This window comes from Ammodytes marinus (genome assembly GCF_949987685.1).
Source record: "Ammodytes marinus genome assembly, chromosome: 2".
In the NCBI taxonomy this organism is placed as follows: Eukaryota; Metazoa; Chordata; class Actinopteri; order Uranoscopiformes; family Ammodytidae; genus Ammodytes; species Ammodytes marinus.
This window is the reverse complement of record NC_137231.1, coordinates 8,987,302-9,000,115: the sequence shown is the minus strand read 5'-3', so window position 1 is coordinate 9,000,115 and position 12,814 is coordinate 8,987,302. Positions and strand designations below refer to the sequence as shown.

General features: G+C 42.2%; 1 protein-coding gene across 2 annotated transcripts; it reads left to right on the top strand.

Annotated features, from left to right (window-relative positions):
* Window positions 1-27: 27 nt before the first annotated feature.
* Window positions 28-12,740, top strand: ankle2 (ankyrin repeat and LEM domain containing 2). Of its 2 annotated transcripts, none has more exons than XM_080049988.1 (13): window positions 28-79; window positions 2,425-2,958; window positions 5,059-5,250; window positions 5,758-5,942; window positions 6,617-6,805; window positions 6,916-7,038; window positions 7,576-7,639; window positions 8,118-8,293; window positions 8,407-8,513; window positions 8,955-9,145; window positions 9,361-10,138; window positions 10,543-10,674; window positions 10,873-12,740. In XM_080049988.1, the coding sequence occupies exons 2-13, from the start codon at window positions 2,436-2,438 to the stop codon at window positions 11,057-11,059; spliced, it is 2,847 nt and encodes a 948-aa protein (XP_079906114.1). In that variant the 5' UTR covers window positions 28-79; window positions 2,425-2,435; the 3' UTR covers window positions 11,060-12,740. The 2 variants fall into 2 exon arrangements, with proteins under 2 accessions (XP_079906114.1, XP_079906113.1); XM_080049987.1 differs by lacking the exon at window positions 28-79 and adding an exon at window positions 1,235-1,347.
* The last annotated feature ends 74 nt before the right edge of the window (window positions 12,741-12,814 follow it).

The following is a 12,814-nucleotide window of genomic DNA, read 5'->3' as shown; positions in this document are numbered from 1 at the left end:
CTGTGTGCATTTTGAAACAGTCGCGGTGAGACAGCCAGACAACACCTAGCAACAGTAGCCGGGGAGAGAGGTGGAGGAGGTGGGCATAATGTTAATATTTCCGTCTAGCAATGCACGACTGTTAATTGTGGTACACTTGCAGAGTCATGTGTACGATAAGAATACAACAGCTGTTTTTTCCTGTATATATTAACATGTGCAATTGCTAACCGGTTCTTGAGTGGTTAGCTTATTGCTTTGCTATGTGGCTAATGACTGTGAGCATAATTGTCAAACTCAACTTCTTAGAATGATAATATAGCTGACTTTTCTGGAACAGCTAATCATTAAAACGGGCAACTCGTTGGTCGTCCTGCTTTTGTATGAATGTTTTGAGACCCGTCATGCTTGCCGGAGATATGTCTGACCAAGTTGGGCTGCTTTCATAAGGGTTGTGTGCCAACCGGTCCATGGTGCCAACACGAATATATTATTTAACACGGTGTTTATACGAACATTACATTCCCACCAGTTCGTCTTTTTTATGCATTTTACACAGGCACATGTGTTGTTAACCAGAAAAAAGTACACACGCGTGTCTAGGTTATCCTTTACTTATTAGATTAGTCACGTCTGCTAAGGGTGAGCATGATGGTGCATTCAACGTCTGGGGAAAGCACGTACATGAGAAAGATTACAGACATTCATGCAATACAAGAAACTACCTGTTTTTTTTTTAATTAAATCATCAAGCAGTTTTGTGAGAAATGTATTATTTAATTGTCGTACAAGGACAGTTTTCCTCGTCTCATGAACCCCCTTTGTTGTGATATGACTTTTAATAGCTAATGTTTAAGTACTTTGATATTGATGGTAACTTCTTGAAAAAACAAAGCAAGCGCATAGTGGTTAAGCGGCAGGTACAAGCAAATAATTTTGAGGGATGGTTTATGGAACTATTATGATTACCGAAAAAAATAAAGGGCCATTACACAACATTGCCGCTTACAACAAACTGGCATGTTCAGCAATGATGTTCTTCAGTACAGTGTGATATGTTGATGTAAGGTATCTTGCCAGTTATGTCGTGTATCCCAGATTAATGTTAGATATAGACGTCACGTGATCATTCACTTTATGTCCGGCCCCTGGCTGTCAGTCACCTTCCATTCGTCTTGAATTGAGTTTTCCCACGGGTCTTGAATGCAACGTGCGCCCTCCCTTGATACTGAGCATGCGCAGAACATGTTGTAAACAATGAGACCGTACCAGACCGTTTTTAGCTTTGTGTCTGTCCAACAGTTTATCTGTGCAAAACTAACAGCGTATTTCCATAGCTCTGCGTATATTGCATAACAATGTTCCTAGGTAAGTATGGTGATACATTGTTACTAGATGTCATGACTGACACTTTGATTTTTATCGGCATCATCACCATCTAATTTGTTACGTTACAGCCAGAAAACCCACCTCGAATGACATACTTGGGCGTGACAGCATGCGAACGAACCGACTAATAATGGTTTTAACTTCTACAGTTTCTGTGCAATTTTTATCGTTAATATTCCAGCCCAAAGTACATGTTTTACTCTGTCAATCTTGATGTTTCTGCTGAGCAGTTTCCCTCGTGCTAGGCACACTCCCCGGCTGCTAAAGCTGACTTGTTGGTTAGCAGGCTAGCTAGCACACGGCAGTCATTAGTGTGGATAAGATATTATATTTTTGATTAACAATATGGATCTATTGAACGTAACTGGCACTTGTGTCCATGTGTTACACGGTCCAATATTTGTACAAGACGTTGTAGCTGTTAAGCACCCACGAGCCTTGTACTAGATGTGTGCAGCCTACCTAAACACTTGACACTGAAGGGCAAGGCTTTACTTGTTAGTCAAATCTGTCTGTATTATGTTTTGCAATGTTTGTCAGCTTGTTGTTTTACATAAAGGATGTATGGCATTTTATTTTAATTCGCACGTAGAGCAGTTGCATGCTGTTGGATTGCTCTAATATCGGATTGACCAACCTGTGGTGTAGTGTTGTTAATCATAACAAATTAAATAATTATGTGTTCAGACTGTTTGAAAGCAAGTCGTATAAATTCATGTTTTTCTGAATACATGATTGTTATTTGGAAGTCTTGTTATAAGGGTTTTATAGAAGCAAAAAAAAAAATCTTTTTTTAAGTGACATTTATTATAGTCTTTCTAGGCCTGTCATTTCACATGGAGGAAATCTGATTTAGTAATGTTGCCGAACTGCTAGTTGAGACAAAAGAAAAAAAGGTAATATGATCATTCTTGACATTTAGTAAAAACAAAATCCGGAACACTAGACAGAGACTTAATGCCTAGTATCACATTTCTGGACATGGTGTTTGCTTAGTTTAGTCACAACTGTTGCTGGTCATAATGCTGAAGTGTTGCATTGTGTGTTGTGTTGTAGGGAGCTGAAGCATGGAGGCGGTTCTGAGCAGGCTGAGGGGGCTAAGTGCCGATGAACTGCGCGAGGAGTTCGCCCGAGCAGACGTCAAGTGCGGCGCTATCACAGCCACCACCCGAGCCATCTTTGAGAGGAAGCTAGCCCGCCACCTGGCCGGGCCCGAGAGCAGTGCAGCTGAAACAGACAGCAGCTCTTCTTCTTCAGCAAGCGTCTTGAGCAGTGCGGCCTCCGTCACAGCTGATCATGCCAAACCTGTGTCGTGTGCCACCTCAGCAGTGGCACCCACCACCACCACCACTGCTGCAGCAACAACAAGCCGCAACTCCCCCGAGACGGCCAGCGAAGAGTGTGACTTTGGCTACGGTGTGGGTCTCAACCCTCCAGAGGAAGAGGAGATCTCAGTAAAGGCCACGGCAACCAGCTCTGCCGAAGACTCTCAGGCCAAAACAGAAGTCTTTTTAAAGCCAACACAACAACTGTCTCCAACCTTTTACTATGGAGTATGTCCGCCGTGGGAGGATGTTCTGGCTAGAAATGGTAAGAGAGGCTCATGTCATGGCTTTGTCGCATGTCATTAATATTGCAGTGTTGTGTTGAGAGTTTGCAAAAGTTTCGTCACAGTTAAGGATTTGCCACCTGCTCTTGAATTTTGGAATTACAGGAAAGAGTTCATGAGTGTAGAAAAAATACCTCCCACTCAATGTTATACCTCATGTAATCCAGCATCATTTCACACAATCAGATGATTAGATAACATATGAAAACATAAAATGTAGTTAAGATATTAGTTCAGTAAAAGTAATTTCCAAATGGAGGAAGAGTGCAGAGGGTAGCCCTGTTCAATGTATCACTTGATATCAATAACTCAGTGAAATATATGAGTCGTTCCCATTATGAATAAATAAGTGCATTGCTCGCCACAACTGCAACAGTAACTCAATTCCAGTAGCGCTTCATTAGGCGTTGTGCAAAAAACAATATTGTGGGGACACGCGGCAGTTTATTTCTCAAGATACAAATAGCTGTAATTGTTTTCTCATAGTTGATATCAAATTAAATGTGTGGTTGTTCACATGGCAAATGGGTTGATTTAAATGGTTTAATTTTCACTTCACAAATCAATTCTTGGGCAGAAGAGGATATTGTTTTTTTCTAATATGTTTAGTCATCGTGATGATTGCCTATTTATTGTGGCCTAGTGGTTATGAGAAGGACCATAAACTGGAATCACAACATTTAGCTGATGCTCTATCCAAAAATTGACTCACAGTAAGTGCACTCAACCAGAAATTGCAAGAATCCTGCATGGCAACATCAAATAAGCAGATTTGCTACATTACGACATAATAGTGTTTCTTTACTTCCATAGGCCAAGGTGTTGTCTGAACAGAGGAGTTTTCAGTCTGGCGTAGTGGATGGGTTTGAGTGCATGGTTTGACAATGTCCTGGATGTAGGATGATTTGTGTGATTCATTCGCGACATGGTAGGCAAGTACCAGTGACATGAATCAGATCCAGGCAGCCACCGGGAGTCAGTGCAGGGTGCAGAGGAGTGGTGTATTGTGGGAGAACTTGGGGTAGGTTGAAGACCAGATGTTGCTGCAGATGTTGACAGCGCAAGACAGTTGGTCATCAAGCGTTGGAACCAGATTGCTTGTGGGGCGAGCCAAGGTCACCACAGATTTCTCCGTTTTGATGGAGATTTCGTAATAGAGAAATGAAGAAAGTTTGTTGAAGACAGCATGCTCAAGGGTTTTTGGAAAGAAATGGCAGAATAGAGACGGGTCCTATAGAGTTGTTTAAACATCAGAAGGGTTGAGTGTGGCTTTCTATTCAAAACAACCAGTTGTCAAAGAGGTTATGATGACATGTTATGATATGTCACCTCATCACCTCTTCTGTTTGCTATCAGATAAAGACAAACTAAATGCCCCAGAACAAATACTTGACAACAAAGGCTTGATTCCGTTTTGCTTAACTACAGGATAGAGAAATATATAAAACATTTATGAATTCAGTTGAAATTAAAAAAATTATCCCAAAAATTTGTCCAAATCTATAAATGATTCAATGTTTTTTTATCGTAGCATTCACAAAATACACAGCTCCGACCTGTGTGGTATTTTCCTTGATAGGGTCAAACTCTTGGCTTTATACTATGAGGCTAAAGTCCACCTTAAAAGATTATCATGTTGCCTGTTTGTTTATTGGTCATATCTACTCCAGTTTCTGTATTTGTTTGGGAGGACTCGCTGTTGATATAGTCAGACCTCCACATTTGTTATTAAGTGGATGAAGCATTTGTTGTTGTTCTCTGGTGGTGAGCAGCAGGACAGTAAGACCGCCTGACCTCTCTGGAATCGAGTATCGATCTAAATATAAACCTGAGCTGCCAATCAATGCTAGCAATGTTAATCTGTCGGGGCAGGCTCTTGTTGCAGCTGCAACAACAGAGGCACTTTGTAGGCCTTCATCGAAATATGAGTTACATGCTGACTGGACGGAAAGGAACGGAATGCAAGAACATCTTTCAACCACTTGTTAGAAACCCATGTTAACAAACAATCCAAAATGGAAAAAAAAAATAAGAGAACAGAATAAGCTTTTTACACGAGTGCCTGTTTTTTCTGTCTGTAGAGAGAGCTCATGTGTACATGGATAAGAAAGATGCCCTTCAAGCTGTGAAGATGATGAAGGGAGCCCGCTTCAAAGCCTTCCCCCAGCGTGAGGATGCTGAGAAGTTTGCCAAGGGGATCTGTGACTATTTCCCCTCCCCCAGTAAATCTGCGCCCTGCTTATCTCCTGTCAAACCAGGCCTTATGAGCAAAGGTAAGTAGAACGCATGTGGCACACTTCTTTGTTAGAAAGAAAATGTTCGGCCCTCATTCACACATGACCCCTTCCTGAGAAAAATGTTGGAACATTACTGGGAAAGGCTGCATGTGTGAATGAGGCTTTAGTTTAATTTGGATAATGTCAATATAGTGGTGAGATCAACCTTCCAATTTCATTCCTCAGGTCAATAGTATCTTAGGTAAAGGGGGCGCCCTTAGCTCAGTTGGTAGGGCGTCCCCCCTGCCCCCCCCGGGCCAGTAGACCCGGGTTCGATTCCCGCCCGCGGTCGTTCTCTGCATGTCACCCCCCTCTCTGCCCCATTTCACCTCTGTCTCTCTGCACTATCATTAAAGCATAAAAATGCCCAAAAAATATCTTAAAAAAAAATAAAAAATAGTATCTTGGGTATCACATGACCCACACAGAACAACCAGCCTTGGACCAATACTTTGAATTTGTGACATCAATGCTCATCCTTCTTTTGTCCCTCTCCCTCACTAGACGTCATGGAGGTTGACAGCATCAACCGGGAGCGGGCCAACAGTTTCAAGAGCCCGCGCACCCAGGACCTCAACGCCAAACTGAGGAAAGCCGTGGAGAAAGGGGACGACGTGGCCTTCAGCGATCTGGTGTGGAGCAACCCACGCTATCTCATCGGCTCAGGGGATAATCCTACTATTGTGCAGGTGAGCACCTAAAGTTAACTTTTTTTTTTTGTTTAATTAGCCTAATTAATTGTAGCCTTCTGAACTACCTTCCTAAACATAGGACCATTTAAAAAAGCCATAGTCAAATTAAGAGGCAGTGCTTTATGAGCTGTTTGTTGTTATAGCTCTGTTGTGGTTTCTCAAACTCTGTGGAAACTCTGTGCTATTAATAGAGCATGCTTATCCTCACTTGGAACCTTATCATAATATCTTTTCAACATCGGCGCCAACTTTACAGCTAATGCACTAGACAAGCTGGCAGTTGGTTAGATGAAGACACAAATATGACCCCGACGTGTGTGTGTGTGTGTGTGCGTGCGTGCGTGCGTGCGTGCGTGCGTGCGTGTGTGCGTGCGTGTGTGTTTATAATTTTTCAAAGTATTACATCAGTCTCTAAAGGTTGGCATTTTTAACCTGCAAATTGGATGCTCCTATAGTACCAATTATTGTTTCTTAAGCCCCAGTCATTAAGAATACAATTAATGTTGGTTGATAAATAAATACCTAACCTCAGCAGGTTAAGGTAAGAGGCTGCCTTGAAGCATCCTTTCCTTGTTTACAGGATTAGGTCCATTGTAGTCTCGCAAAGCCAGACCAAACTACAGCAAGTAGTATGAGGTCCATTGAGTCTCCCCACTGTTTTGTCTTGTTAGGAGGGCTGCAGGTACAATGTCATGCACGTGGCGGCTAAGGAGAACCAGGCGGTTATCTCCCAGTTGCTGCTGGACACCCTAGAGAACCCAGAGTTCATGCGCCTCATGTACCCAGACGACCAGGACGTCATGCTGCAGAAACGGATCCGCTACATTGTAGATCTTTACCTCAACACCCCAGATAAGGCTGTGAGTTGTTTAACCATACCAGCTAAACCAGATTACATACATCATGTATAACAGTAGTTAGTGGGCTTTGTTCATATTGTATCTTAGCTCTGTGTGTCTGTCTGTTCCAGGGCTATGAAACACCACTCCACTTTGCCTGTAAGTTTGGCTGTCCAGACGTGGTCAATGTCCTGTGCTCCCATCCAGACATCGATAAGATCTGTAAGAATAAGGACGGCCAGAGGCCTTGTGACGTGAGTTTTATTTTTAACCCTTGTTTAATTTAGTAACATGCGCGCACAGCGTAGCCTGGGTGGTTGTTGTTGCAAGGGGGTTGCGATTGCTGCACAGAAAGTATTCCTGTACACAAACATGTGGGAGCTGTTTAGTAATTACTCAGTCTAGCACAGTACTGGTGAACAGTGACATACAGCCAGTGCTCACTGGGGGAGGTGGAGTAATGCTGCAAACAAAGGTTTAAAGCCGTGACCTTTAAGCTTGCCTTTAAAAATCTTTTGGCAACGATCAGTCACACTGCACATTGAAAGCTAAACATAGATGAGTGATGAGCAAATTCTTTCCCCCGGCTAATCCAGCCACAGTTGTGTGTTTTCAGCTGTATATACAGACAGGTGACAAATTAAAAGTCCACTTTGTAACATTAACTAAACAATTAAAGTTATATTGCATTTTATTTAGCTGATGCTATTATCCAATATATTGCATATGGGTGATGATTGCATGTTGTATAAACTCAATTGTTTTCAATTGTCTTGTTTTCCTTTTCACAGTTTATTTGTAGCAGAAAAAATAAAACCCAAGAAGTGAGACAGAAGATAAGTGACTATTTGGAGGGTAAGGACACATGTGTCTTAAAACATTGCCAGTTTTAGTTCTTATTCTGTTAAAGGACACAGGGAAGTGTTATTTAGTTTACTCAGAGAGACGCCTGGTTACATAGGAGCAGTTACATCATGTAGTTTGTATTTTATTGTGTGCCTCAATGTTAATCTATTTTGTAAATGTGTTTATCTGTTGCTTATGGTAGGAATTAGGGTAAAACAACATTATCAGGTTGAGGTACTATGGTATGGTTTAGTAATTATTATGACATGCTCTGTGTACAATTTATTATCATGTACTATTTATTTTATATTGAGACTGCTACTACTACATTATCTCCACTTCCTATGCACAGACTGACAGCAACATATACAGCACACTGATTTTTTAAATTTTGTTTACACCATTTCTGTTGTTCTGTAAAGTGCTCTGAAAGAAATGTGTCCATTAAGCATCTTATCTAAACTTTAAATTGTCCACGGCCTGACAGACCGCTGCTATATCCCGTTGATGAGGGCAACGGACAACACCTCTCAGCCCGTCATTGGTGCAATGTGGTCACCTGAGTCCTCAGAAAGTCTCTCGCAGATCCATAGGCAGTCAAGAAGCCCTATGGATCCAGTGATGACCGTCACAGCCTTTGCTGGCCCGCTGAGCCCTTCCAAAGCAAGTTCTTTACTTCATTACCAATCTACGTTTAGTCAAGCACCATAGCTGCATCATTAAAATCATTTAGTAACCAATCATAACATTTTGCCCCCCCCCGCACCCCTCTGTAGGCAAATGATTTCCGTCGGTCCTGGAAGACGCCTCCCAGGGACCGGGCAGAGTTTTTCCACCACATTCTGAAGTCTGATCCGGACCGCGGGGCAGAGAGAGTGGGCAGGTAGGTCTTAAACCTTACTCTACTTTTAATGGCTCTATACTGGTCTACGTGTTTTCTCAAAGAAATTGTGACACTGCAGATGGATAATATAACCTTCATGAAGGTAGGATATATTGAAGGGCTGATGTATTAGACTACATTGGATTTAGCTTTAGGTCTACCTAATAAACAATGAGAAGTGCAATAAAATGAACCTAAGAACCAATATAATAGTTTTCATTAAAACCACTTGGGCTTGAATGAATTATTGCTGAAAATGACTCAAGAGCACCTGGATTTGTTTTAAAGATGTCTGTCTGCAATAACATTAGCCCTGTTAACTATTTAATGTCTGGCAAATATTAATTTGACTAATAAGTACATTTATTTTTTAAATTTAAGTAAATGTATTACTGAATTGTGTGTGTAAAAAGCTTATTGTTAAGTCATCCTTTACTACAGAGACCTGGCGCATGGAATGGGCCACCCTTGGGCTGAATACTGGGACTTTCTGGACAGTTTTGTGGATCTGTCTTCGACTGAGGGGCTTCGAAAACTGGACGAGTACCTCGGCAAGAGGGATTTCAGCCCACGGACTCACGAAGAGCCTGGGGAGAATGAGACCAGCAACAGATTCAAAACCCCCTCTCCAGGTACCCTCAGCTGCTCTATATCAAGTAACCTGCAAGTACTGCAAAAAAAAGTATAAAAGAAATGGGCTGCGCTGTTATTGGCATTCTAGTTTAATCAGGGTAGTGGTAGCTTCTTGTCAGATATGAAATAGAGCAAGGATCTTACAAATCTAAATAATGTCCTAATAATATATGACACTGTAATGACTGTAATTTGATCTGTGTTTTTTTTGCAGGCAAGCCCAAAAAATTCTGCAACTCCATCTCTGTGGGCGCCTTCCTGGACGAGGGCGACGACATCAGCCTGGAGGAGATGAAGAACCGTCAGAACGCAGCGCTCACCAGCATCACTCTCTCCTGCGCTGCTGCCTCCAAGGACGGGCTGAAGGGAGCAGTGGGCGGACACCAGTTCCACATCCTGCACCACCGCGGGGCCGACCTCATCGAGACGGCCGCCCAGCAGGACCTGCTGAGCTGCTGCTGTGACGACGGCCTGCTCTCCCCGGGCCTGCTCTGTAAGAACGTGCTGTGCTCCAGGACTCACAACGGAGACAAGATGGCCCCTCGCACCTCCCCCTCCTCCTCCGCCTCATGCCTGCTGTCCCCCGTATCCAACCTCATGGTGGAGTTTGAGCGCATGACTATTCAAGAGCCGCGGGACACTACAGACCTGAGCTCCGGGCTGAACCGCCTGGCTATCGCTCACAGCAGCCAGGATATGGATACCGTGGACGGGCCGGGCTGGAGAGCGGAGGTGGGAGGGGATGGGGAGAGGCGCAGCAGTGGCAGCTCAGAGGAATACTTTGAGGCTGAGGAGAGTCTGGAGGTGCTGGGCAGGACTAGGGGGTCAGTATCAGGAGAGCGCAACTTGTGCGCCAGGTCCAAGTCATGGGACCACGGGGGCAGGGACCTGAGCAGCTCAGGGTCCTCTGGCTCCTCCTATAAGTCCCTGGATAACAACGAGTTCCTACCCCGGACCCCGCCACACGTCAGACGAGGGCTTTTCATTGAAGGGTGAGTCACTCGTGTTGCCCTGTGGTCAACATCAAGTTGTCTTGGATGTTGAAGGAACTTAGAGCTACTAAAAAAAGAAAAAGAAAATCTATGGGAATGTTTTGCAACTTTGTGTGTCAAAATCTTTACACTATTCTACCTAGAAAAAAGTATTGTGTCCTGGTTCATATTTTTGATATACTAGTCTCCACTTTTAGTCCAGACAAGTGAACTGTTATTGTATAAGTCAATAGAAAATGTTATACAAATTAAAAAAGAGACTATACTGTACCACCAACTGACTAACATTTTAACTGCACTGCTATAAGGGAACGGTGACTTGCAGCCATTTATAAAAGAGTTTGATAATAATATAATTTGAGTAAAAGTGATCTTTATGAGTTAAAGTGATTTTGTTTTTACAGGGATTCCCCTACCAAGTTGGACAGAGAGGTCTTGTCAGCAATAGAAGGCCAAGACATCGACTCCCAGCAGTTTCCCAGCATTCATAAGTGGAAGAGCACAATGAGGTCATACTCTGCATCAGACATGCAAAGGTCAGTAGGCCGATATTTAATTGCAATGAATATTATACTTGATGTTGTTCTATTGGTTTTACTGTGTGTTAATGGCCTAAAAAGTTTTGATCTCAGTGGCTGATTAAATCAGATTATTGGATTAAAGGATAAATACCGAAGCAAAGGGAAACATGTAGTAAATGAAAGCACTGACTGGTATATTTATGTGTGGTCTAGCTGGCCCAGCCCTGCGGTGGTCAAACCCCGACTCAGGATGCAGCATCAGACTCCCGGCTCCCCGGTCAGCAGTCGCTTCAGTCCGGCCCGGCACGCTGCCTCACCAGACTTCAGCCCCAGCCGCTACAGCCCTGCCAATGCTAGCTACATCCAGCGCCTCAAGCACTTGAACGATTCAACAGTCTAACAGCCCACCTCCCACCACTATGGCCATACTCTCCTGACCCCCCCCCCCTGCCCTCCCTTCCTCACTCCAAAACCCAGCTGCACCGAGGTGGCTATACCCGAGCTCAGAAACCACATACCTAACAGAAATATGCACAAGTGTTTGAAAGATTTGTATTAATGATGTATGGTACTACTCCTATGTATCACAGGAACTCTCATCACGTTGGGTTGTGATGTACATTCAAGACTTTTAAAAAAATAAATTAAAAAAATAAACTTGATCATTTATGTACTGTATGGGTGTGGACTATGTTCAATTGACAGTAATGTTATTTGTGGCAAGTGTGAAGCACCTGTATCATAGCCCGAGTCAACCTTTTTAAATATCGTGAATCGATCCGCACGCCCCAAAGTTAGTTCATCACAAAAAACCTACGTGTGTAATCCTCTACAGGATTCTGTCACTGAAGATGTTCTTAAAAAAAAATGTTAATATTTTAAAAATTTATTTTTTTGTATGTTGGTCAGTAGCACAAAAATGTTAATGTTTTTATTAATGGTGTAAAAACCGACTGCCATTTCCTATGTTTTCCTCAGTTCAGGAATTGCCTTAATTTTCTGAAGTGATGGACCGCTTGTTTGGACACACAGAGCTCATACGTAAACCGTGTGGAAGTGGCAACCTCACTGGCTGCGTCTGTCACAGATGATTATGGCATACATGGGATAAACTGAGAAGACTGAGATCTTCCATGTTTTTATTTTGTTCTTCAATAAATGCATACATTTTTCATCTTTTCTCGGTGGTTCCTGGACATGTCTTGACTTTTCCTCTTTTTTTTTGCCACTAACCGGCGGCCTTAGACTGTGCCATTTTTATTGTTTTTTTTTTTGTTTTCTGAAATATCTTTTAAATCACAGGCATCTCCAACAGTTTTAGCTTGAATGAAGAAACACCCGTCAGCGTAATTTAAAATTTGTCTTGTCTGGGCTAAACCTTAACATTGCCTAGTCTGAGACCTACCTTTTAAAATATTAATCGAGTGATTTTCAACCACAGAACCCTGATACTGAGGCAAATGGCTATTTGTGATATTGGGCTATATAAATATAACTAATTTGATAAAAATATTAGCTTATAATGGCCATCTTGTTAACAGAAAAATGCCTTACGCTTTCAAAGAACCTAAGTAATTACCTGAGCGCTGCAAAGTTGGGAGCTGATAACCACATTGTGATTTTCACATTACAAGTACCAGTATTTTGATTGATGGCTTGATAGAGCTTTAATGCCTAAAGTTATGTCATATCGATTCAAATTGGCTTTTAAGTAAACTAATGTACACATGGCAAGTTCTTTCAACTCCAAAACATGTTATGGTGGAATGTGAAACCTGCTGTATCCAAATGATTTGTAACTGAATTCACAGCTGTGTTTAGGACAAAAAAAAAGCCAATCTTTTTGAAAATTCAGATTGCCATTCTACTTGGGTCGAGAGAAACAATTGTTCTGAATGTAAATTTTTTTGTGAACTGAACCTTTATCCGGGAGCACAAATTACTTCACTGAGAAGATTGTATCGTCATCCCTGTGCTCTCAGGTGACAACAGATCTATTTCTGGTCTCTGAATGTTTATGAATGTGGAACTTTGCAAAAATGCACCTAAAAAACTTAAAACATGCTTCTAGTGCAATTAACATTATGTGCTTTACTTAAAAAAAAAAAAAAAAAAAAAAAAACGTTCATGGTGATTTCTCTTTCTGTATGTCTCG